The sequence below is a fragment of the Pungitius pungitius genome, chromosome 2 (genome assembly GCF_949316345.1).
Source record: "Pungitius pungitius chromosome 2, fPunPun2.1, whole genome shotgun sequence".
NCBI lineage: Eukaryota > Metazoa > Chordata > Actinopteri > Perciformes > Gasterosteidae > Pungitius > Pungitius pungitius.
Window position 1 is genome coordinate 34,029,738 of NC_084901.1, and position 26,550 is coordinate 34,056,287.

The window sequence follows — 26,550 nt, forward strand, 5'->3', positions numbered from 1 at the left end:
AGCGACTAGTGTAAATTGTTTTTTAAAAATGTGTATGCAAAGATTATGTTCAACTCTTTGCAGTTACAATCGTTTCCCCATCCAACTCGTACACACAGAGGTGGACATTGGAGGAATGTTGGCTGCTTGATGAGCACAGATGGTCCAGCACCGTGGAGATGTACATGTGTGAACATTGTCTTGAATTGTATTGTTTCTCTTTTGTAGGAGGAATTGTATTCATCCCCACACACTCTGATTCATAAAGTGAACGTGCCTCCTCAGCCCTTCTGTGTGAGATTTAATCTTCTTTCGTTTCTAGTGGGCATTCACCGGCAACATTTAAACCCGAACAAAACATAGGTGCAGCTGCTTCATTTTCTAAGGAGATCGTAAGTAATGTGTTTCTGTGTCTGACGGAAGGTGCTATTTGTCCAGTACTTCCTCCGTTGCTTCTCTGAAGAAGATTTCTCTCTCCTCCCTTTTGTTTTTCCTATTTCCTTCCATAACTTCTATATTTCATTTTTAGATTTTTACCTGACGCTTCTTTTCAAAGCGACTTACAAATGATGCATTCAACCACAAGGCGATGAAGCCAGAACGACAAGGACACTACAATTTCTTTAAGAAAGGCAAACGACAAAGTAAGTGGCATGGTAAGTGCTAATAGAGCACTACCTCGTCCAGGTATATCCGCTCAAGGTGTGTTTGTGGTTTGCGTCTGAAGCTGTGGGCTTTCTGCTGTCCTGAATGTTTTAAAAACACATGAATTTATTGCACTCTTTTGTCATAGTAGTCATGCCATTAACCGGACACCTCTATGACCTTGGATACTATTCAAACTCTAAACACAGGAAATGGACTGGCTTTACTGTGTGCAGGAGGGTCACAAGAAGAAAGGGAGCACCGGAAAAAAAACAAACATTTCAAAAAAGAATTTATACACAACCAATTTTTCTCTCTAAAAACAATACAATTTACAAAAGCAGAACCGCCTACTTGGCATAAAGAAACTTCCCATGTCAATATGCAAGCTGTCATGATCAACAGCTTGCATATATCATCATCCGAAAGAGCTCTACTGCTAGCTGTAGTAGAATTAATTGCAGCCATTAAACTAATGTAGGGCGCTATGGGAGAATGACGAAATAACAATGACCGGAGTTTATTGCACTCTCTGCTCTGACCTGGTTTCAATGAGTCAGAGGGGCGGGGGTTCATGCTGCAGGTGTAATTAAAGGGTCTCTTGTGCTTGAATTTGCCTTTGGCCTCGGTGGGCCGCATGCACTTTGCAGCAGGAAGGGTTTGTGCGTGGCTCTCCGACTCTGCAACCTCTTCATCGCTCACGTTCATCATCGAGCTCCTTCAGTGTGCAGTGTCAAGTGACATGTTGAACAAGGGATAAAAAATAGAAATTAGTGTCAAGTCAAGACTGCCTTCAGCCTGATCGATTCTTCAAAAATGCAAAACTGTAAGGCGAATGCAAGACAAGAGCGAAAATAATCTAACACCCATTTGAATTCCCGGGTGTTTTTGGCTGTCATCCTTTTGAAATATATAAATGTCTTCCATAAAGTGTGTGCATGTGAGGGCCATCAGTTCAAGCTTTAATACCAGAAGGGAGGAGATGATTCTTTTTAAGCTACAGTAAGGAGAAGATAACATTCTGTAGCTAAGGGCAGAAGTGTGAGGATCCAAAACGAATCTGGGTGAAAGAGTTTTACGATTCTTTATAAAAACAAAAAAGCTCTGACGAATCCACAAACTGCGCAGAACCAAATATGAACAGCTGGTGGACACAGTCAAGCATTTGGAAACACAAGAGACAGATTTTTTCCACCTGCAGTTGGTGGAGACCAAAAGGGAGTGAATGTCACTGGTATCGTGGCCACAACACAAATCCAATCAAATGCCAATAAGTCTGCTAGATATGTAAACTGGAAAGCCCCAAATAAATAAATAAATAAACCCAACCCTATTCTATTTAGTGCAGACAATCATGAACAGAAATCTCCATATAATTATGTGCATCTGGGACATTTACCACAAAAATATCGACAACAAAAAGATGAATAAGCGGTGTCTAGCTTTTTAAAAGATAATCAAGTTAAATTATTGAAATTCTTTTGTTTGTGTCCAACACCATCTGCTCTCAATCAATGTTTTCCTCACACTAATTCACCCTCAAAATTGACCACTGAAATAATAAATTATCACTTTTCCAGGGGACGGGCTAGAGCCAGCTGTTGGGACAGGAAGGAGAAAAAGCCCGGCCGGCGCTGACCTCGGTCTCAGCGACCCCGAGCTGAACGCAGCCTAATGAGGCCCACAGTCACTCCGCAAGCAGAGATCCAGCTGTTATGTATCTGCTTCACATTCACTAATCACGCCGTGTGTGGACACAGTGTCTGACACTCAGACGCTAGATTGTGAAACAATTACTCAAGTGTTGGTCTGTCGGACGTCGACGGGGGCCCCCCCACACCCATCATGCGGGACGACACGTTCTCGCAGGCCGTCGAACCTGCCGACAAGCAGCCAAGATCTGGAAGGATCGTCGTTTTGTTCTCCGTCCCACTCTTTAATCTCATCCCCTGACTCCAAACTATTTTGGACCCCTCAGCCGGGGCTTGGGTCAGCGCTCCCAAGCACCAAAGGAGATGGAGTTTCAAACCGCCGCCACAGACAGACCGAGTGCAGTGAGTAGTTACAGCGATCCCAAAGACGACAGGAAGTAATCCATCAAAGGCAGGGGCTGATTGAAAGTGATTGCTGAGGAGAGAACAGCTGTGCAAGATACTGGCCCCTTGTTTGTGCGACATCAAAACAAAGCAAGGGGGGGAATACAGGAGTGAATGAAAGATGAGCTGACGACCCTGTGAGGGAATGCACTGACGTCCCGTAGAGAGAGCAAACTGATCCCAACGAGGGGCTTGTTTTCATAACCTATGATCCCTTTCCACCGCACGTAGTGGCCTCCATTTTCCTTATCTTATCTCTACGTAAGGTTTAAAACTGTAATCATTAGTTTTAGGGAAAGTCAAATGTAGTGACGATTGTCCAGCACCCTGCAACAAATCCAAAGGGGCCTGAGCTCCTGGGTACTGTGTTGTTGAGATTCCCCTGATAGACATACTTTTTTTAATAAGCATGATCGATGTCAGAAGTTGAACTGACGACCCCCCCTCCCTGTCCAAGGGACAATTGGGAGGCTCTTAATCCATCATGTCCCCCCAATAACACACGTCCATGAGCATATGCGGTTATACTTTTTGTATATGTGTGTTCATGTGTGTGTGACATTCTTGCCTTTCATTAGTGAGGCAAAGACCTGTTTACTTCGCCTCAGGACGTTGACGAAGCCTTAGACCCCGTCTGAGAACACGTTTCCTCCTCACGGGGTAAAAATAACTCTCTGATCTCCATTCATGAACAATTCTCAGGGTGTAAAGTAGGTGTGCTGTGATGGGTCGGGCGCTTGAAGGTGGCCTCCTCAGCTTTGAATGTGCTCTTTGAGGCTACACATTGATTAAAAATGTTCCGCAGTGAAAAGAAACAAAAAGAGACATTATTGTTGAATGGTTCAAGGGAGACGATAGCCTTGTTATGTTGCTGCAAAGTGAATGTACTGTGAGTGCTCTGCTGGCTAAATGAGTAGGCAGTATCTTCCCCGCTGCTGGGATCCACACTCCTTGAAGGAAGAACAGGTGCGGGGGGGTCAGGGTGGGGGGGGGGGACCTGCGCCGCTCCGATTGGCAGGCAGATGGAGGAGTAGAGGAGCGGAGAGAGGACGGTGAAAAGAGAGGAGAGACAGAAATATACAGAGACACACACTCCGAGAGGTGAGAAATGAAATGATAGAAGGAAGAAGTAACTGGACTGACAGGTGACAGATGGATGGATGCGAGAGACACACACTTGGCTGATAAAAATGTTGCAGTTATTTGAGATTATGATGTTTATAATTGATCCTAAACTGTTTTTTTAATTGTATGACAGACACTCTTTATGGAATGTATTAAAACGGTTGGAGACCAGCTCTCTGCAGCATTTGCCTCAGATCTATTGATTCTTAAATATCCACCAGTACTCAAGGGATTGATTTTGTACAGACATTTGTGGTTACCTCCAGGGATCCTCTAAACTTCCACTTTTGTGCTGCCACCAGGTAATAAATTGTTCTATGCTCAAATGCATGACCTGATACTAGCAAAAGCAAGTATCCCCCCATGCAAAGAACGTGTAATACAAAGCAAACATTGTGATCATTTTTTAAAAGAATCCATTAACTCAGTGTTTGGCAGGATTGCTATTTTTCCACAATTCTCCCCTGTAGAGACTCTGGTGTCACGTTGACTTAAATAATAGGACCTCATCAGAGGGAAACCTTTCAGTTTGTACAGGAAGCTGAATGTGTGCATCAAGGGTTCTGTAGGTGATGATGGGATGTTGGACCTCAGGTAAAGCCTGGACCACCGCAGTGTTTCAGATTCCTCCTCTGGAGACCATGAATGTCTGTAAACAGTAAATCATTGTAGTTCTTTCAATACTTTCTGGAGGCTTAAAATAATGGGTCTCCATCCATGTTCAACGAAGTGGGTTTAAAACCGTAGAACTCGTTCTCATTAAGATGTGAAACATCCTGAATTGAATACAATGTGCTTGTGTTTCTACAATGCATCTCGTTTACATTTCATCCTGTTTATCGCTGACAGAGGGGACGATTTGCGTCACACCGGGTTATTACAGCGATGTGTCCCTCTGCTCTGCCTGTGAATTATGCAATGTCCATGTGGCCTGCACTACAATTCCTGGAAACAAAGGCAGTGGCGATATTTGTAGCATTTTATCATGAAATAAATTCCAAATCCATCTGCGATTGGGCTTGATGTTACATCCTGGGGGACTCATCCAGGTTGAATTTGGAGTTCATTCAGATGTAGCTGATGAAACTATTGAAGTTCTGCATAACCCATCAAACAGCATTCGTAAATCGACGGTTGAAAACATGGTTGGTGTTCACATACCTTCCTGTAATGGACACAGTGAGTCAGAATCATAGACGGGGAGAGCAGCGCCGATTCAGAATAATTTAGGACTATCAGGCAAAGAAAAATATCACAAACTCTCAGCTGTAAAAAACAAAGAATCAAAATACGGGAGAAAACAGTGAGGGTTTCATTCCAACTGAACACTAAAGGCACCATTTTGTGATGTAGCAATGACTCAAATGTTATACTTTGGTACATTATATCCATGTTAATTACCCATCACTGCGTATTTAATTGCATTGAATTATGTCCACGACGCTGTTCAGACAACACAATCTGTTGTAGATAGATGTGACATGACGCATTTTGTTAATCCACTACTTTTTTGATGATATGGTATGTATTTAGATTTGAATAGCAAAATACCCCAAGCTGAATTATTTGTGGTTATGTATTTTAGAGTGACCACATACGCTCTTCTATTCTTACCAGGATGCTTTCAGTGGCATCAAAGTTTAACAACAGCTGAACATCTGCAGCACATCTCTAACCCTTTTAAAATCCAAAATATTACACCTCCTCCGTATCATTTGTGCAGTTAAGAGGAGTTTTAAAAGGAAACATGATATGCTTCCAACATGTTGCGCTCCATCAGGGAGAACATCACTTCACTCTCAAAATATGGGAAGTCTTGCCTGCAGCCTCTCATGTACTCATTGATATGCATCTTAACTGGCCCTCAAACAGGAAACCTCATCAGACCCAAAGCATCTCTCTGTATATCATTTTCCTTCCCGAGGCTTTGCACGAGCGTGCATGTCACTATTTTCAAGCACTTCTGCACTTGGCTATGGGTGCTGTTGGCCAGGCTTCCTGTTTTTCTTCAGCTCCACGTAAGCTTGCACCTGCACCACAAACTTTAGCCTCCTACGGGTTGTCACTTGCTGAACTCTTGTGAGTCTGAGATCCTTCATCATCATTGTGTCTGCTGGAGGTTCAGCTTAGTTTTCTTTCACGTTATGTCTTGCATTCTTACAGCTCGGCTCTTTTCTCACCTGCAGATTACAGACATAGTTGAAACAGATACCAGACCATATGGACAGAAAAGCTACCGTGAGTGTATGTAGTTTACAAAAGTCATGCGTGCACATAAGCAGCCTACCATGTAGTCCAAACTGTACCCACACCAATAGCTCTCCGTCCATCTCTGCTCTGGCCAGGTTTGGTGGTGTAAGATGAGGGAGGGAGCAGAGGGACCAAGCAGCCGGTGGAGCAGACAGAGGGTTAGGTCAGGCAAACGAGCCGACATGCTAATGCTGCAGCAGCCTGTGGGCTGTGTGTGCGCTTCCTACAGTTCAGAGGGGTTTTCATGTGTATGTCGGCTGCATTTGTGTCATGGGTAGAATATTTCTGAAATCCCCTTGGCATCCTTTGAGGTTAAAAGGAAAGGCTGGATCACAAAAACAGGGCAAAGCAGTGCAGAGAGGACAATTATGTCAAGAAGGCTTACTGCTGGATTGTAAATAGGAATATGTACCATTAAAAATAATCTTACCTGGCAGGTTAATTATCCTGCTGTACTTATTATATCTGCGTAACGAAACCTTTGTCGTTATATATTGCTCTCATCTCCTCACAATCAGCGATACCACAAAATGCAGCCTGCATTTAGTTTGGTTCGGTCCCAAGGGTGCTTTGCTTCACATGTAGTTCTGTCCAATTATTCTCTGTTGACTTTATGGATGTAAACTTACTTTAAAATAAATTACATAATCACAGAAATAAGGGGAATATGCTTCTTGGCAAGACATGTTTTTTTAAATGGATAAATTATATAAATGTACTTTTTTTGTAACACAGAGGGGCCATGGCAATCCTTTGACAAAAATATCTGCATCTAAATGTTCAATTCAACAGCCAAATGCAGCTCGAGCATCGGTTTAGTCAATAAGACTTTAGTCTTGTATGCTAAAGCTACTTTGTTCCTCGTACATCAGCCATTTGTTCCTCATGCATTTCCTTGATGGTCTTATTCAGGGACGCTAATACTTTTTGCAGTGGTTCTGAACAGGAGTTTCCATCCAATGGCACAATGAAACAATTTCATTGTGAGCCTATCCTATTATCTCGCTGCTGTCCCTTTTAGATACGGTACCAGTGCATTGTTGTTACTCACCATCTCACCATCTTCACAGATCCATCGGACTCTGTGAAGACTTGATCATCGCGTTTGTGTTTCTGACTCTTTTCTTCTGATTTAATTGCGCGTTTGCTGTTTAGTGCTCGTACATCACATACGTGGACGCACACAAACTGAAGCGGTTGCCTGCGCTTTTCATTCTTCCAAAAGTCACCATCTTGAAGGAGAAGAGGGAAATTCACATCATTAATGACAGTGTAACGTTCTTAGAGTCTCAGCAGAGGAACAGTATATGCACAACACATTGAGATCCGTTCATATGCATATTTCCTAAAATAAACCTAACATGGATTTTTTCAACCACATCTCATTTAATGTGAGCAAGAAATGAGTATTATACCTCCGTACTGTTTGATTAAATATAGCTAAACTGACACTGACTGTGTGGGCTCAAACTGTTCAGGAGAACTTTAGAAAACTAGAAAAAGAGTCTCAAGGGACAAATCATTGGACGTTTCTTTTTTTTTAAATTCTCAATTTAAAATCTCTGTTCCCACCCCATTTTGTTTGAAAAAGATGAGTTGATGCACTTTATCTCACATTATTATTCCCAAACCACCGACCTGTCTGTCCTTGTGCCTCAAAGCTTTGCTCTCTCCCCAAAGAGCACTTCTTGGCCTCTTCTGTGAGTGATTCCACATATCTCATGTCTCCATCACAGCCCGCTGCGAGCTCAAAGCACACAACCCGATAAAACCCCAGCTCATATTTCAGTTTCTGCAGGGTCGACTTGTGGCTTAGAGACGGCACACTGGTGCAATCGCTCTGTGGTGCCAGGTGCCCTCAGTGGGAAGGCAGGTTGGTTCGGCAGCACGCCGTCATCATCCGTTTCAAACGCTACGATGAAACATGAAGACGGCTTAAATCCAAACCTGCAAACAAATCCTAAATGAATCACGGAAAGTAAAATCACGTGAAATGTGCCACGCTGCTTCTCAAATCGGATTCCTTTCGACCTGCCGGTCTCACTCACGGTTTTGGTAAATGTAAAATGGATCCCTGCATTCATTAGGGGCACAACCCAGTAGTCCAATGTATTGTCGAGGTTCGGAGGATTCCTTTTTTTCGTGATCAGGAAAGTTTGTATCTTGCACGGTGTTAGGAGAAAATGCCACAAATATCTCTCATATGTATCTTACCAACTAATTCAGTTAGCCTCTTCTTATTTGACTATCCTTTTTTAAATGTATTATTTCACTCCGAAATAAGGACTTTATTGCCTAATTCCTATGCTGATGGACAACTAATGCTTCACTTCATTCAGCTCATACAATTATCTGCCCCTTGTTTTCCTGCAATTGACATCATGATTGCGAAACTGATCGCTTTCAGACACAATGTGACGTAGTTCAGTGTGCGATGTAGTTCATGACTCCGGCTCAAAACGAATCCGTAAACACACTCTGACAAGCAAGCTGTCATCTGATGGCCATTTGGCTCTGCCAGTGCTTATTTGAAGCTGGGTTAGGTGAGCATATGCATGCACATACACACAGCACTTGCGCCTGACTGTGTCGTTCCTCATTGGAAATCCAACCATGTAGGTCCCTAATGCATTACCCATTGCACATAGGCCAGGCCACAGTGCAACAGGAACCTGTCAATTAAAAATGGATTCATTCTGCTCATTGTGCAGGAAGGAAGGGAAGGAAACCAGGGTTAGGAGAAGAGTATGAGGACAGCATAAGAGGAGAAGAGAAGCTGGAAGAGCGTTTTTATTGAATGTCATCATGAGCACTCGTAAAAACAAACCAAGCCTGAGACGCACTGAGTGTGCACATGTCCCAGTGAGTCTGATGTGGAGACGTTTCCTGAACGACTGTTTAGTGACTGACTGCAAACTGGAAAATAGCTCCCCCAGATGGAATCGTCATGACGCCCTCTGACCTCCTCCACCACCGCCCAATTTCTTTCTATATCATTTATAGCAAGAAAGCATCTCAATACTACGATACATAGACATAGATTCTCTCTGTTGGGACACATTGATGAAATTAAAAATGAATCTTTATTAGAGTCTTGGTGGCATTAAATGAAATGATTGTAATTACAACCTCCAACACTACAACACTTTTCTACCTGCGACGTTACAAGTTAAAGTACAAATTAAAGACTTGAGTTAGGAGAGTTCTCAAGTCATAAATCAACTGAACTAGGGACAGCATTGTGATGAACATCTCCAAATAGATAGCGGGGAGGTAGGTACTGAAGGTAGATTGGATAGAAAAGACCAGCTGATCCAAACAGCTGATATCATGAACAACAACCAGCAAGGAAACAATGAGTGAGGATGGTTGAGGAGTGATATGCATGTAAGTCTTCCTGTCCAAATTTACCTTAGACTTCATGAAGATCTGGCAAATAGCGCTAAACTGTTAAAACATTTTACCACCAAGAGCGATAACAACAAAAAGTTAGTGTTCGTGGTGATGAAAATGAGCTTTGGGGCAGAGGGCTCGAGACAGTGAGCTGCACCGTGGTACATGATGTTCTTGAGGCAGCAGTGAGTGTAGCATTGCTCAGATCCTCTTAAATTAACAAAAAGCTTGAGAGGACACACGGAGCGGGTGGGAGGTGAGGTAGATGGATCGAGCAAACAACGATCCCTCACCCAGAAAGCCGATATTTGTTTCCTGTGTTAACTGAGAAGCTTACGTGGATTTATTCGACACAAAACTTGCACTCTTCAGCGACTGCACATCCGTAGTTATTTGAACCCCCAAAACGATCTGTTTCAAATACAAATGAAGTGGTTTCCTTGTCTAAATGTAATTGTTGTTGGAAGAAGGTGTATGCATGTGATGAGCATAAATTGTATTCATGCATTTTGCAGGAAAATTCACGGCAGACAAACAGCATCTTTTACTATACGAATATCACATCAGAAGACGTGACAGTATTGGGAAAGTCAAGTAAACCGATGCTGACAACCAACTGTCAATAACAAGGAGAGAGGGACGCGAAAAAACATGCTCAGACTGAAGAGAGGCCTCTCCATCCATCTGTTTGCATCTGCATCGAGACCACAGCCACACTCACTCACTCAGTGACAGTCCAATGTCCTGATTTAGATGGAGGTGGCGTCACAAACTGGACTTGATCTTCTAAGATCTTGTGAATTATACCTTGAAATAATTAATTGGTCTCTTCCGACCGTCTTATCTTACCGTCTCTGTATGTGTGTGCAAACCTCACATTTCTTTCAAAAGAAGACAGACTTGAGTCTAGAAAAGTGTGATATGTGATCTAACCGCTGCTCCATTAAACTGAAGAGCTGCTGACGGCACTGGATGATATATCAGCACCAAAAAATAACAGCACAGTCTGTAGCGTTTGGTACCACAAATATTTTCATTTTTTCTTTTCATTTCGCTACCAAAAGGAGAACATGGTGGACAATTTAGCAGCTAAATAGAGACATATGTATCTCTAGTTGGAGGAGGCCAAAAGCAGAGATGGGATCGGCCCTACTGTTGGATGTGTAAATAATGGATTGTTAGCCATGGGCTGACCCTAAGTGACCAAAATACTGTTATTGAAGGGTTTCAAATATAATTGGGGTAAGGACAGCCACAAGTAGCAGCATTTCTGTGAATGGATTTTGCTGCCTATACATATTTTTTTATGATCATCATCAATGCTTTAGGAGTCACTTCTGGGTTTTATGTGTGTGTCTGCACACCATCCCCTTCAATCAATCAAGATGTTATATGAACAAATATATAGAAGAAGCAAAGACTGTACAGTGAGAGCCGCTGTTGGAAGTTAGCCAAATTTAATCATCATTTCTATGAACACTTTGAAGGCAGATTCATAAATACATGAGCCACTGCCTCAATGCATCAGGTGGAATCACATCATCAGTGCTGCTAAGTGCCGGCACACAGCACCGTTCTTAAGATGCCCCCATCGTCAATGAGTCAATGCACCAAACCTAAGTGAGTGAAATGAAACATGTGACAATAAATCAACCTTAGATTAAAGTGAGATGAGCGCTGTGGTCTCATAGAGCGACCAGCTTCGCCCACGGGCCTTGTTTTTCTCTCAGGTGAATTTAAACACGCAGCGCTAATGATTCATTTCTCCTCCTGAAAATTGTTTTGCAAACTTTTAAATCAATGCCTATTTGCCTGTTGTTTGGCAAATTGGCCATTTATTTCTTTTTTCAGATCCTGAGGATAAACAAACTCAAATTCCCACTTCCCTTTCAGTAATTTGATGGATCATTTGGTCTGTGGCGTGTGTGTGTGTCTCTGTGCGTGTGTGTATGTTTCCAGGTGTTCCCTGATTGTGTGCATGTGCATGTGATTAGTGTGCTATCCACAAACTGAAATGAGGCAAACTCATCCATGACTCCTGGTCACGACAAAGTACAAGCGAAGAAGTCCAGTTCACACAGAGCTTACACTGTGTTCTGACTCACCGCTGGAGAAAAACACAACACACTAGATAACAAAGAGTTTTCCTACAATGGTCCCTTAAAGAAGAGAACGGTCCTGGCACCCGTTGATGCTTTTGTTGTAACATGTTGGCACAATCTACTGTGAAAAGTACAGCTTTGCCAAGATTCATGTTTCTGTTGCACACTCATTTAAAAAAAGGCATAAAAGAGAAAACCTTTACTGATTTACGTTTTAATAGCAGCTGTCGCCGCAGCTCTCTAAGACATTCAGCACACCATCAGTTTGAGTAAATGCGCAACTTTGTCAAGCCATTTAAATCCTCTTTGTGATTTTGTTGACTGCCAAATATGGTTGTTGTGCGAAATCATTCGAAGGTCAGTAAGAAAAGACTTCTGACTTGTCAGACTTTACGTGTTAAATGGTGCCAAACTCGGGTTGGTTAATGAAACGCTCCCAGTCGTCCGTTAGAGTCGCCGCAGGAAGGGAGGCGCAGACCCGATGGATGAAAAGGGTTAAAAAAAAAAGCTTGTGTCTCCGATGGAACATTTGCTGACGCCTCACATGAATTCTCTTTTTTTCTTTAAACTCTGTCCAGCCAGCCGTGGTAAACAAACATGTATTAAATAAACAGAGGCCTGTTTCACAAAGCGGTTTGGACATTCCCGGGGTATTTTTAGGGTGTCTGGCTTAAATAACAGGAGGAAAACTGGCAAGTGGCGCATGATAAACATTTTGACAAAAATACAAATTGAAGTAAATGAGTACAGAGCAAAAACTAGTGCCTGAAAAAGTGAGTTGAGTCCAGCGGTCCGTCCTCAGCCTTCCATGTGAGGACAAGGTCAGTTATTCATCTGGGGGTGTGGAATTCTTCCTTAATGTATTTGTTGGCGTGAGCTGGTCTAACGTTTATTCCTTAAACGGGAAGTCGTTGCCTGAGACAGTTTTCACATGGGCTTCCAGTTATTATTTTTTTATATAGTCATATTATACTTCAATAATATTGCCTATCTGTCTTTTCACAGTAAAGATGTTTTATTTGGTTTCAGTTCAATTAAAGTCCAAGAAAGCTTGTGCTTAACTTACTAAGTTACCAAGAGTATTTGTGCCTCTCTGGACAGATTAAATATTATTTGGAAGGAACCCTCCTGCCTTTTGTCATGAGCTAATCATTATCAGCTGGCTCAACCATCTCACAAGCTCTCAGTCATTGGGTTCACCAAACTGCTAACATCTTTCATGCTCAAATATTCCCCTCATCTCGGATATTATGTGACGAGATGTTTGTCCTTTGAGTAAAGAGGCTCTGCCTGATGTTACTATTGCTTTAATCAATCAATGGTGTAGACATTTATGAAACCATTTGTTTATACTTAAAACATTCTCTAATTAAAATACTCAAGTAAACATGTAAAAAGTATGAAGAGAAATGTCATATAAAGTCAAAGGCGACCCAAAATGACCCACCTTGTCATATTCCTCTGAAAAACGTTCCCTTGGTTCCCCTCCAGTCCTGCTACTCATGCTGTGATCTTTTCATACTTTCTGCAGATCATGATGACTAAGAGTTTTTTTAAAGTATAAGCCAACCTTTAATATATGTTTAACGACTGGTTTGATCCTGACGAAACAAAAATCTAAATGTAAGCAATGTATCAACACTTGAACACATGCTTGATTTATTTTCCAACACAGCCAATTACACACGGCCCAGGGGTTCATTTTTTGTGAGTATGTTACACAGAGACAGACCTAATTACAAAAACCTTTGGAAAATAGTTTCCATTAAATTGATGCCGCAGAGTTTGGAATCACAAATGGCGCTAAATAATGTTAATAGTATTGTTCAACTTCCTCTCTGGGAAAGAAGAAATCACATATTCTGTGGATGTAAGTGGAGTGAAGAACTGAACACTGAACATGCTGCTGAACAACTGTAACTGCCACTCAGCACACAGTAATAGCAGAAAAACAGAGTATAACACACATATTGAAATGAATCACCCACCTGTACCTGCAGGGAGAGCTAAGGAAGGGATTATTATGTAGCCACTAAAAGCCAATAGGGGTTTAGATGGTGTTACTCCTGTTGGAAAAATGAAAACATTGTTTAAATCTCCCCGACAACTTGCCCATACTTTATTCATTTCTGTCTCACTCTTCCACGGCCATGGGTCTGATCTTGCACTCGTATGTGCAGGCATGCGCATCTATCATCAAATCAAAAAAACAGTTAGCATTTAGATGGATCATCACAGCTCCATTACGCACAACCATATTGTAATTACTCGGAGAACAAATGCAAACACATTTGGCCACATTATAACATTGGCATATGAGTTAAGCATTGTGTGGAAGTTTGGGTGAACATGTGTTGTAAAGGCCGACCAAACAGCCAACGGCCATGTTAAATGATAATGGACCATTTTCAATTCTGCTACTCTGGTTATTACTTTAGAAACGATGAATAAATTGAAACACATCATCCTAGAAATGTATGATATTAAATGATCCGTCGGCATTTTGTGAAATTTACTCCCAGTTTATGTTTATGGACCCGACATGAATCTTAAGTGCCAAATTATGAGTGAAACATATTTTTTTCACATCTGGCTGAGTTTGTTGACATAATGTTCAATAAAAATTGCAGCTTTTTGATAGCACGAAATATCTGGTGTATTCTGTCAATGTGTTTCTAACACCAATACATTCAGTTAAAATGATCTTATTTTACATGAGAGCAAGACCTGGCAAGATCATCAAGGGAACATCGTTTGTAAATTATTACTGAATTTGACCTTTTCTAAATGAGAAAAAGAAGATATATACTATATATATATATAGCAATTTCCAGCTAAGCAATGAGAGAATCTGATCACTTCACTTCTTTTGTCCCTTTGTGGAACGGAAAAGAGAGCTGTTGATAAATAATAAGAATTATTAATAATGGGAGAATCAGCACCTATATAATGAAGCGAAATGTGTCAATCTGAGGTCTTTAATTAAGGTCTGAATTAAGTATTAACAAGGCAGGGAAGGGATTTTACTTCACACACACACACACACACACACACACACATGCACACACAACTTTATGTCACCTGGAGAGGGATTCGTAGTAAATGAGGGTTTTAATGAGCAAGTGTTTGGATCGGATCCCACTTCATGTGAACACAATAATCACCAAGGAAGAGCTGTTACAGAAATACAATTGTTCATTGATCCCAGATATTTGAAAAAAAGGGTCATTTAGGACCATTTGAATCATTGTTGCTCAAATATATGACTGTCTCTCCGATAATAATGTAGTGGTTGAAAAAGGGTGTGACGCCAGAGAGCCGCGGAGGCGCCAAGTCGCCGCTGTGAGTCCATGACAGGACTGTGACCCGACCCTGCCGGACTCCATCCAAGCTGCACTTCCCCACAAATAATCAGCTCTCACTCAGACAAGGGAGCGCTGCTGCACAACAGGTGTGTGGTTTTGTGCACGAGTCATGGTAGATTTCTTGTTTCTGGCTTCACTTTCCTTTTCAGACTGCTCTCCAATGCCTCGGGGCTTCACCTTAAACTCAGCGGGATGATGTAAACTCTGTCCAGACTGCCATGTCTGTGGAGGACATGGCTACATCTCATTTCAACTTTAAAGAGCGGTGCAGGATCAGAGGAGCGTGATGAGACAAAGCTGCTTTTGTTGAAGCAAGAAGATTTTGGCGTGTACGCCTGCAGTTTGGTGGCATCCATGCACCAAAAGGAACACATTTTCTTTCAAGTCTATCTTTCAGGCAGTTCTGAGATAGTAGTTATTTAAACATACAAATGACAAAAGGGAAACTTATTGAAACATTGAAAAGTTTACTTGGGTTTAACAAATCTTTCTTGAGTTTTTAAAATCCACGAATAAAAGCAGGAAACTTAAGAAGGGGTCGTACAAGTGAAACGTAGTAGGTAACAGATATACAATCAATGATCAAAATGATGATAATGCTCTGCTCTTCAAAACCTATAAAGCTAAAATTTCTGAAGTCTTGTCTCACTCATCAACACAGGGGTGAATTAAATGGCCCCAATGCAACCTTGAGGGTCAGGTTATCTGAAGCTCAGAGTTCCACATATTTCACATGTAATTGAGTTTGAATGTTCAGCAAAAAGTAGGGAAAGAAATTGCATTTGGAATGTTAATCCCTCAGGATCATTGGCCAGCCGAGGAGACGCTTGCCACCGACTGAATTGAGTTTAAATTCCAGTTGTTTTTCGTATTTAGTGACATTAAAGATTTGTCATTGTAAGGACGGTAGCATGGAGATGTTTGCATTGGGGCAAAGTGCATCTGCTCCAAAGTGGAGCCTCACAGACCCGGTTGCACGGCCATAGACTGGTTCTCTCTGGACATAAATATGAAAAGGACAGTTAATACAGTTAATTATTTTACTGTTTTTAAAACTGTTTCTAAAACTCTTCAGACCACTGGCGGCTGGAGAATTTTATTTTTAGTAGGGCCAGCCAATCATTTTCAGTGAACATTCTAGTATGATTCAATGCAAAAAAGGGTTCATTACATTACTACATTCTTAAAGGGGCAGTGAACACAACCTAAATTCCATTTAGCTGCCAAGGTTAAATTGTTAGAACATTATACAGTTTTTACATTTAGTTTGGTCAATGTGTATTGCTTATTAATGCGGACCGTGTCCGCCCCCTCAAAATATTTACAGTCAGACTTTTTTTCTCCCGTTAAATGAGCAGACTTCGTAAAGCACAATCAATGGTCACAGTGCAGCTGAATAAAGTGCACTTATTCACACATTTAACAACACCCCCCGAGTGTGAATGCTCTCCGCCCCCCACACACACAAACACGCACGCACACACACATGCAAACGCAAACGCACGCACACGCACACACACACATGCAAACGCAAACGCACGCACGAGCACACACACACGCTCCTTATTTTGTGAATCCTTTGTGTGTATTCAGAAGCCCACATACACTTATATAATAAGAGAGAAAATGCTATTTAGCATGATGATCAAACATTTAACACGATTCTTTGTCATTAAATTTTGGGCTAACAAGTTTTTTTTTACACCTGTTCCTGGCATAAAAACATGAAAAAAAACAACTCAAAGTGCATAAGCTGACTGAACTGCTGAATCCTCACTCCGACATAAAGCCTTTGTAGACATGACTGGACATGCACATGTGTGGTCATGGACTGAACTGTTATGTCATATATACCTGTATTTGTTGTCTTTTACACCATTCTGCGGCCACCCTCTTCTTCACTGGGTTTGTTGACGCATTGCTACATTTTGGGCTGAAACTAAATGGGGACACACTCTCAAAAATAATGTTTCTTTGCACCAGTATTTGGTAAAAACAGCGTACCTTTAATACAGATATGATGCTACAGGGACTGCTCTGTTTACAAGTAGTTCATAATTAATGAAGTTTTAAAGTTCATCATCGTGCTCGTCACCAGGTGACATAAAAACCCAAACAAAGCTCTCTCAGTTGGATGTAAATGTCATACTGAGCCCATGATATTTAGCTTGGCTTTGGTTGGCTGTATTCCATTTATAAAGCAATTACTAATCAGAAATGTATGTATCACAGCATTAAAATGGCATAAAATGGCATTGTCTAGCATCCCATCCATTCCCTAACTCCTGACTAAATTCGGTAGGTGTGACTACAGTGGAGTGCTGTTACACCGCTCCAACCCTTTCAATCTCAGCACCCTCACACCTGGTCTGCTCTCATCCAGGTACTCTACAGCTGGGTTGTCATAAGCCAGCCGCTCCATTTTCTGGGTGGACTCCCGAACGTCCTCTTTTGTTGATATGCGCCTGTCTTCTTCGTCTTCTCCCCTGGCATCCTGGGGTCCGGAGCAGCAGCAGACGGTTGCCTTGGTGATGAGCCGGTCGAGCGGTTTGAGAGAGTGCATCCACTTGGGCAGGAAGTCCCAGCTTCGGAGCTTGGTGGGCAGATGGCGAGGGCTGTGGGCCTGCATCACATTCACCATGACGATGAAGGTGGTGACACCCAGGAAAGGAGCCCCGACGCCGGCCATCACTCGCCAGCCCGCCAGCGAGAGGCCGAGCACCAGCGACGGCAGGAGCAAGAAGCAAAGGAGAAGGTACAAGACGGCGAACCAGCGGTACTTGGCAGTGCGCTCCCCCAGGACACGGGCCATCGCTATCGGCAGGCGTGTGAAGGGAAGGGGGTACCACAGCAGAATACCAAAGACGTTGAAGAAGAGGTGACACAGGGCAATCTGCGTGGGATGAGAAGATGAAAACGTACAGTGTGTGAGGTGGCATTCTACCGTGAATGAAACTCGAGAGTCTTTGTTTTGAGTGGTTCTTATAAAACGCATGATCAACAACTGTTGTCCCTGAGGTGTCCGATAATTTGCCTCCCAGATTGTTGATGGGTAAATCCACGGCCATGAAAATACTTTATCACAGCCATCTGTGGAGAAGGATTAGTTTTATTTTGTCTCTTTTTGCTCTACTTTTAAAATGGCTGCGGCATCTGATAAAGGGCCTCGCTTACTTGCATGGCGGCGGCCAGCTTGTTCCCAGGACTCGCCAGAGCGGCCAGCAGGGCTGTGGCGGTGGTGCCCATGTTGGACCCGAGGGTGAGGGGATAGGCCCGCTCCAGGCTGATCACACCAATACCTGACGGAGATGACAGCAGCAAAGTGCATCAGGGCACACAAGGACAATTCAACCCAGATGGCATAAAAAAGAAAAGAAAAATGTGTTAAGGTTCTGTTTAAAACAGCCATAGCAGCATACAAAATGAGTGTACTGAGAACGCTGTTGTAAGCAATATATATATATATATATATATATAATAAAGTCTGTTGCCTACAAAAAACTAGTAACTCCTATATATGACCTGATAAATGACATTTGATTCCAATCCTCCATTCATCACTGAGTAGCAGGCTGATGACTCAGTCATTGCTGATTTGACACGCTTCATTTAGCCAGTGGCATACAACATCAGCTATGCAACATGTAAACTAACAAACTTCACGAGACTCAATCAAGAGAAATAAGCAGGGTTGTGTCCTTATTTGGTTGCATCTCGCTGACAAATGAGCTATTTAGCCAACAAGGAAATGTGTGGTATTCCCCCGCCTGTATGAAAACAAAAGAATTTGGATTATCCGTTAAATACACAACAGGACCAAGTAAACCTTTTCTCAATATACATTACAGTGAATGTTCAGAGGTTGTAGCGTTTGAATTTATAACGTGGATACAGACCAGTTTACTGCGAGATCTACATTATTGTTCCATGACAACTTGAAAAGAAAAGTAATCACAATAACCGACTACACATACAATTAGATACTTTGAGCTCACAATGCCAGAAGCAGAGTCCAGACAAGCAACCTGACTGACAGTGATCTCTGCACAATGCTTCACACTCAAGGACAAGCGCTGATACTTTGCAAAGTTAGTCCATTTAAATAAGACATTACAAGAGACTCCCAGAGGCTTTGCACCAAATGAAACCGTATGAGATGAGAAGAAGCTTCACTTGAGTCCAACCATGTCTGGGCACAGGCTGGAGTTGCCTGCAGACAATATACCAAACTTTCTCCACAGAGGAGAGAAAACTAACCAAACAAAACGTTTTTAAGACTTGCTTCAGTGTATACTACATTTGAGTAATAACCAAGCTATGCTCCCAATGGTTTTATACTCATACTGAGGTGATGACTATTATTACATAGTTTACTGGCTCTACTGATATTAGCAGCCACACGATTGAGACAGTGAGAGAAGGGTGCAAAAATGTATGAGGTTCTAACAGTGTAAATAATTAATTGGTGTAAATATACAGTTATTTGCTGTTCTTTCTGGGGCTATTATGAATTTTCTGCATGTTCAGTGTCTACTTTCGTCACATATTCCTCTCAATTCAAATGTATAACATATCTATTTCGTGCACATAGATTTTCATGCATTAAGTCGATCTGTTTCAGATGATGCTGATTATTTCTCACGGCTCCCTACAATTTTGTTGTCATACCCACTGTACCGAAAAACATTTCTCACATCATCATTTTATCTTGAAAACGATTTAAGGTGGCTGCGATATTTCACCCACCTATTAGTGGAGTCATTGCTGAAGTGAAAACAGAGCTACTCTGGACCACAAACGTCACCCCCGCACCCACAAACATGGCCATGTATCCTGACAGCCACCCACACGGATACGGCAGGTCTGTTGAGACGAAGAGAGGTGAGATGAGAGTGACACAAATGTACCAACACATCAACACTCCTATCTTCTCCACAGTCTCTTTTGGGTAATTTGCATCATGCATGATATCCTACGTTGAACCTCCTGCAGCTTCGAAAGCAAGCCCACCTGTGTTGACGACTCTATGGATGACCTTTGCGACTTGGCCTTTCAGAAGAGAGTTGAGCAGTTTGACCAGAAGCAGCAGACAAGTACAGAGGACAGTCAGAGAGCCCGCCAAGAGAATCAGGCCCACCGTGAGGTCCGACAGGCCGCTGGAGACGAACAAATGCCGACCTGCAGAGAGACGCAACCGACATTCATCAGGAAATCCTCCAACAAACACACAGTACGGAAGAAAAAACAATTTACACTTAACAAAAAAGAGGGAAGTATTATTGAGTTTGAACCCACACTTCAGTGAAGATTGGGACATGCTATGACTGGGGCCACAGTTTGCAGCGCTCTCATTGCCAGTGGACTGTAGAAAGTAAGAAAGACAAGAAAAAAAGAAAGAGGCATCCGTGATGAAAACACAACTTGTTCACAACACTGTTCAATGGCAGCAGTCGCATGCTCTGTTTGGCGAGAGAGTGTGACACAATATGTCCAGGTTAGCAGGAGACATCAGTGGAGACAGGTCCATTACCATAACAAGGTCAGTCTGGCACCATTCTTTCACCAGGCTCCTGTTCCGTGCGTCCGCATCCCCCATGGCGATCGCTGTGATCACACAGTTGTCCAGCTGAAGGTTAAAGAACAGCCGAAATATTCATTCTCACATTTTCAATTCAGTGAGCAGAAGAGGAGAGCAAATGCATTGTATTCAACTTGCACTCATACAGTCAGGTCCTTCATAACATCTGACAAGTAATTTAGTGTTTGTTAGGCTCCGTCCACTTGGTTACATTTGCAATAACTCTCAAGCTTTATAGCCCGCTGCAGAGGCAGATTAACCCCTGTCATTTCAAGCCAGCAACTGACAACTTTGCCAGGAAGCGTTGCAACGGTTTCAAGCTAGCTTGTGGGCCTTTTTCACAGAAGCCATTTAGACTGGCTGATTTGATTCAGCCGGTGAGTTCCTTGTATCAGAGCCAGTTGAAACAACAGAACAGCCCCATCATTAATGATGGTGATCAGTAACACAAATAAAAAGGCTTTTTCCCAGCTGAATTCTAAATTGAGAATCGTGTAGAGGTCCTAAATGTATAACTGATATTGTGCTGAAAAACTGGAGCCAAGGCTGCATGTTAAAAAAAAAAAAATTTCCGCACCAATCATCAATCAATAAAGAAGACAAAAAACAAGATTGTTATAGCATTGCAATGAAGAGCTTGCTCTTTTAAAAAATGTAAAATCAGAATGATATTTCAATCTAACATAACCCTGGCTGGCTGCTTAGCTTTTCACTTTAAGCAACAACTACAAAGGCTTTGAGGAAGCTTTTCAACCAAAGTAATCATGGAGAGCAACACTATCTCAGGTTGCATTGCTGTAATTGCCGTCATAGTTACAGTTGCTATGATTGGATCTGTCTGGGGGAGGAGGTTTGCAAAAGCTCAGTAAGAAACAATGCTTTCTGTCCGATTTACCTGTATGATGAGCTTGGTGACTGGCTTGGTGATGACCTTGAGCATCTCGGGGGCTTCCTCCCCTGACTGAAACTTGAAGCTGCTGACCAGCAGGTGCGACAGCCGGGCTATGACGCCGCTCGCCACCTCCAGCGGCAGCAGAACCAGCACCGACAGCCAGTTGAAACAGTCGTGGATCGTTGCCCCGGCAAATGCGCTGCAGTGGGTCACAGTCATTTTCTGTTATCAGAGGTCAGCCATCAGCGTGATCAACTACTCAAAATGATTGCTTGTTAATCTGTTTTCGCGTAGCTCGACTTTTTGAGATGCGTCTGATGAAATGGGTATTTTAGTTTTGACTCAGTGTGTGATTATTATCACAAGTTTAATAAATTATATTCATTACATAAGCCACGTGCCATCTGTTCAGCAACGTACATTCTCATGCCAAAGGGTAGCGGGCGTGAGATCAACGTGAGTCGGTGCCATCATTGTTTCTGCTGTAGGAATCGCGCTCAAACGGAGGCGAGCGGCTTCTAAAGTTCTCCTTTCAACCCTCCTGTGTGTGGTCCTCCACACTTTCTGCACGTTCCCCCTTCGTTCCCCCATCTCTCTACTTATGTTCTTCAGTTTTCCATTTCAATCTCTTCTTCCCTGCTCTCTTGAGGCTTCCACTGCGCTCACCCTGTGCCTCGCCGGCACTCTGCACTTACCGCTGAAACTCGGTCCTCTCTGCAGCTTGCATCATGGCCACTATGGTGTTTGTGACTGAAGTCCCAATATTGGATCCCATGATGATTGGAACAGCCGACCTCACCTCCAGCACTGTGAAGTCAGACGGGGTCACGGGAAAGTGATCTTTCTTAAAACGATGCTCTTAAGAGTTAAACAAAAGAATGTCAATGGTTTAATCTCCACACACATTGATGTGATGCACATTTCAGTTTTAATTGGGAGCAAAGGGGATTGTAATCTGCAGTGGACCCTCAGAGAGCTTCGTTGTTGACGATGCCTTTAAGAATGACTTACGGAAAGGAAAGCTGTGATCGTTATAAAAAGAAAGGTCATAACCTCACCATTTAATGGCCTTATAAGTCGCAATTAACTATGCGATGTTGGGTGTGAAATGATCTGATTTTATTATATCTGATCCCAGTCCAACCAATCATTCTCAGATGGTTTCTACAAATGGACACTGTAGCAGTAAAATCTAAAAATGGTGATTTCAGGTCAGTGTAGGGGGAAAATCACACATAAGACGCACACAATTGAGGTGTTGCTTCCATTCAGTTGTGAAGGATGATGCTAATTATGTTTTCTTAAAGTTCCTATGGAAAGACACAAAAGACTATACATTTCTTCCCCTGCGTATTTTCTACACCTCATAGAACGTATTATTTGACCCGTTCTTTCACCTTTGTTTATCTGGAGAGAAAAACAACATAAATTGCAAAATAAATGAGGCCAGCGTGGACATTTCTTTTCTCTTTCAGTCTTTAAACCTAAAATAGCTTGTGCTACGTTATGTGGTGCAGGCACATTTACACACAGTTTTTATGCTCCTACTCACATCCGGAGGCCACTAGACTGACAACGATGGAGGTGGAGGTGGACGAGCTCTGGACCAGCACCGTGACCAAAATCCCCACCACCAGCCCCGCCACAGGGTTAGACAGCACCGCATTGTCCTGGAAAATGTCCCCTGCCACTTTACCTGGTTTAATTATGCCGGCCATGTACACACACACACACACACACACACACACACACACACACACACGCACACACAAAAAAGCTGGTCTCAGTTACGATATGATTGCCGCGAGCGATGCAAAACAAAATGCAAACCTCTTGTTCCCCCGTATCCAGAAAGGTCACCAGATGAAGCATTGTGGCAAATTATACAGCACAGCCCCAGCACGACAGTGTGAACTGCAGTGACTCACTTATTTGTCAAACATCAACCGGCTTAGTCACTATCAACCCGCAAAGGGGGGCGGTGAGGGTTACACTTACCCCCTGCCAACTGGAAGGCAGAGCTCAGTGTGTCCAGGGAGCAAACAAAGAGGAAGAAGAGGATGAGGAGGAGCGGGATCTTGGATAGACTGGTGAGGAGCTGCCTGGTCTTGCTCTGACTCACTTCGGTGCGCTGCAGACAGCTTACTGTTGAAAACAACAGCAAACAGGGAGATGGCTTACCTTTACAATATGGAGCTGTACAGCGCTCTCAAACACTACATCACAGATCAATACACACCGTGGTACGTTTAGCCTTTACTTTAGGGCTATTTCCCCCAATTTGTTCAAGATGAGAGATACGGCATCAGTGACCCGTCTCACATGCTGGATAGAGAGCAAAGCCATCTGACAGACCACATCACGCGTAAGAGGCCGAATGCTGCTGAGTGACAGCAGGACTCAGCCTCTGCCGCCCAGACGGCCCCGTGTGTCTTTGTCCTGATCTAAAGAGCATTCGTTTTGGCTTCCGCCGCTGTTATTTGTCTTGTTTGAAAAGATCAAACCTGCCGCCAACCAGGAGCATGAGTGCAAAATCCTGCTGCTCTTGTACCTTTCTGTGTGGGATGTCGCTCCGTCTCCCTGAATGCACTTTGGCTGGGGACGTCATTTGTATGGTTTTGGACCTCAAAACTGCGGAGGTCAAGGTTGGAGCCAATGCCCGACTCCCTGTCCTCCTCCTGGGGAAGTTTGGGCTGTGAGGAGAACCGAGTGCTGTGCATCCGTATCCCACCTCAGGGAATCACAGAGAATATACTCAGGTGGGGGATTTAGAAGACATGAAATAAACTGACTGATAGAATATGAAGACCGAGTTACCATTGTCGTGAAGTCCTGTGCTCTGCCCCGAGGACACGATAGTTATAGATCGAGAAGACATGGTACTTTGAATGCTTTATGAGGACATGGAGGTCCTTCACTGGTGGACTCTGTTGTAAAGGGAATACACAAGGGGGAATTTGTTTATCAGCCACCTGCAGCCGGAAAAAGGGAGTCCAAGGAAACGAACCGTCATGCAATTAGAAAGGAACAAAGGCAGCCCAACCTGTAGTTGGCAGCTGTCCTTTTTTTTTTTTTTTAACCGCATGAATATACTGCATGCACCACGAGAAACCGCCTCGCCACTCAACAAATGCACACTTTGTCAGAATCAAGTTTCCATGCAACTTGTCTTTCCCTTTATTTCCTGCAGCTGCAAACAGTCCGCTCTTAAACGGTCTCTCCGCTGTCCAAAGTACAGCGACGCACTCCAAAAATATTCACAACTGCGTTTTAAAGAAGACTGAAGTGATTTTGATCACTTTTTTTACCATATTTCGGGGTCTCCAAAGTATTGGCAATGTTTCTTTGTAAAACACAGAAAGTGTGTTCATTAAATACAGGAGTCAGAATTTGCAGCAATTGCAGTTGCTGCATCATTCTCATCGTATGTGGCATCATCCTGTTAGCTTATGTATGAGTGAGACAAGTTTCCATAGATTGCAGCTGAATGTACTAGACTTGTACTTTAGTAAATGTGAGCATCTAATCGACCTGCCCTACTCTCTGTGATTTGTGCAATTTCTGTATTATTTGTAAGTTTGAGTGAGTTATATCACATTTTCTCTTTAGCTTGTGTTGCCCAGATCTACCCTGAGATTCTCTTACTTGTAAAAGTATTGGTGCACACACGATATACATTTTCTAAAAGATGTTTGAGGTGTTGCTTCATAATAAATGACTCATTTCAAATAAGTACTTCAGTATTGATGAAGAAAAGTCACTTACCGTGCACATTTTGTATCAACATTTACAGTAAATCTTACCTTGTCTGAAATCGTCTAAGGTGTGTGTGACCCCCTGAGAAGGAAAGCCTTAAACTCAGGTGTAAATCAGCTTTAAATAAGCGACCAGGTGAATCCTCATCTCTCGTCGATCAACTTGCTCCACCATCACACAGCTCTGTTAATCAATAACACAGAGACATGACTTAATGGTGCACAGGTTGGGAAAGCACGTTGAGTATTAGGTGATGAATGTTGTTTGTTCAATCAGCTACTTTTCCCCTTGATTTGGGGCCAGATAAAGAATCCAAAATTAAGAGGAATGTTGGATGTGATTAATGACCATCTTTGTTGGAGGTTCTTCTCCTTTCATGTGAAAAAGCAGGAGAAATGTGACACCTAGTGGCAAAAGTTAGGAGAGGGGTACCATTTCTGCACCGGCATATCATCAGGACAGCTGTACAACAGCTGCTTTCCTCATGCCCCGTAGTTTGGAACATAAAGTCAGGGTATGAAATGATCATTCCTTGCGTACGACAAGTCAGTGGAAGTATAACAGACACGTTGAGCTTAGCTTGCATGAGTTGTGCAGAATGTTCAGATGCATATGGTAGTTTTTCAGGGCATGTTGCTGTTCATGCTGTTGTCTCAGCTTCTTAACTTCCATCCCACAACCCTCAGGCGAGGTCGTCCTTACCACGGGGTGAACGCAGTGTTGCCTGAGTTAAAGGGTAATTGTTAACAGTTTGTCTGGTTCTGTCATGTCAGCAGTGCTCTCAACCAAATCTGCAGACCTCAGATGTCGCTGAACTGAGAGGAGCAGAACATAATAACCCACCAGAGTGAAGCTGTTCATTTCCAAACTTTGAGAGCCAGAGAGAGAGAGACAACGGCTCTGTTGTTGTGCAGGCAGCTGGACCAGAGCCGAGGCCGCGGCCATCAACGGTGGCGGCGGCGATCAACCCTCGGGATGTTGCGCTGCATTAAGCAGACAGAGGACTTGCACACAGATACGGACGTGCACATGTTTAAATATCTGGCGCAAATCCACAGCTCTTTGGTACACCCCCTCTCAGGACGCCGGTAATCCCCTTTACAGATGGGAATGTCAGCCGGGGATAAAGCATACAGAGGCCACGGGGTCATCGCACGCCATCCTGCCACTCAAATCACATGCCAATCAATGAGCAGAAGGTGCACGCTGTTGATCCTCCTCTGCTACGTTATCCCGCGTTAATCTTACACTGAGGGATACATATTGCTTCTAGAGAGTTTGCAGCCTGTAATCTGAGTGATGGGAATCACGCACTGAATTTCACCTTTTACATCCTCATCGTGTTGACAATTTTTTGCCCAAACACAAG

At 42.9% G+C, this 26,550-nt stretch overlaps 1 protein-coding gene across 1 annotated transcript; it reads right to left on the reverse strand.

Moving 5' to 3' along the window:
* Positions 1 to 16,987: 16,987 nt before the first annotated feature.
* Positions 16,988 to 24,354, reverse strand: slc34a1b (solute carrier family 34 member 1b). Its single transcript, XM_037461428.2, has 12 exons — positions 24,243 to 24,354; positions 23,977 to 24,156; positions 23,424 to 23,570; positions 22,978 to 23,121; positions 22,121 to 22,232; positions 21,429 to 21,624; positions 20,486 to 20,581; positions 20,251 to 20,317; positions 19,966 to 20,133; positions 19,702 to 19,818; positions 18,130 to 18,254; positions 16,988 to 17,848 (listed from the first exon to the last, which is right to left on the reverse strand). The coding sequence occupies exons 1-12, from the start codon at positions 24,301 to 24,303 to the stop codon at positions 17,264 to 17,266; spliced, it is 1,998 nt and encodes a 665-aa protein (XP_037317325.2). The 5' UTR covers positions 24,304 to 24,354; the 3' UTR covers positions 16,988 to 17,263.
* Between the last annotated feature and the right edge of the window lie 2,196 nt (positions 24,355 to 26,550).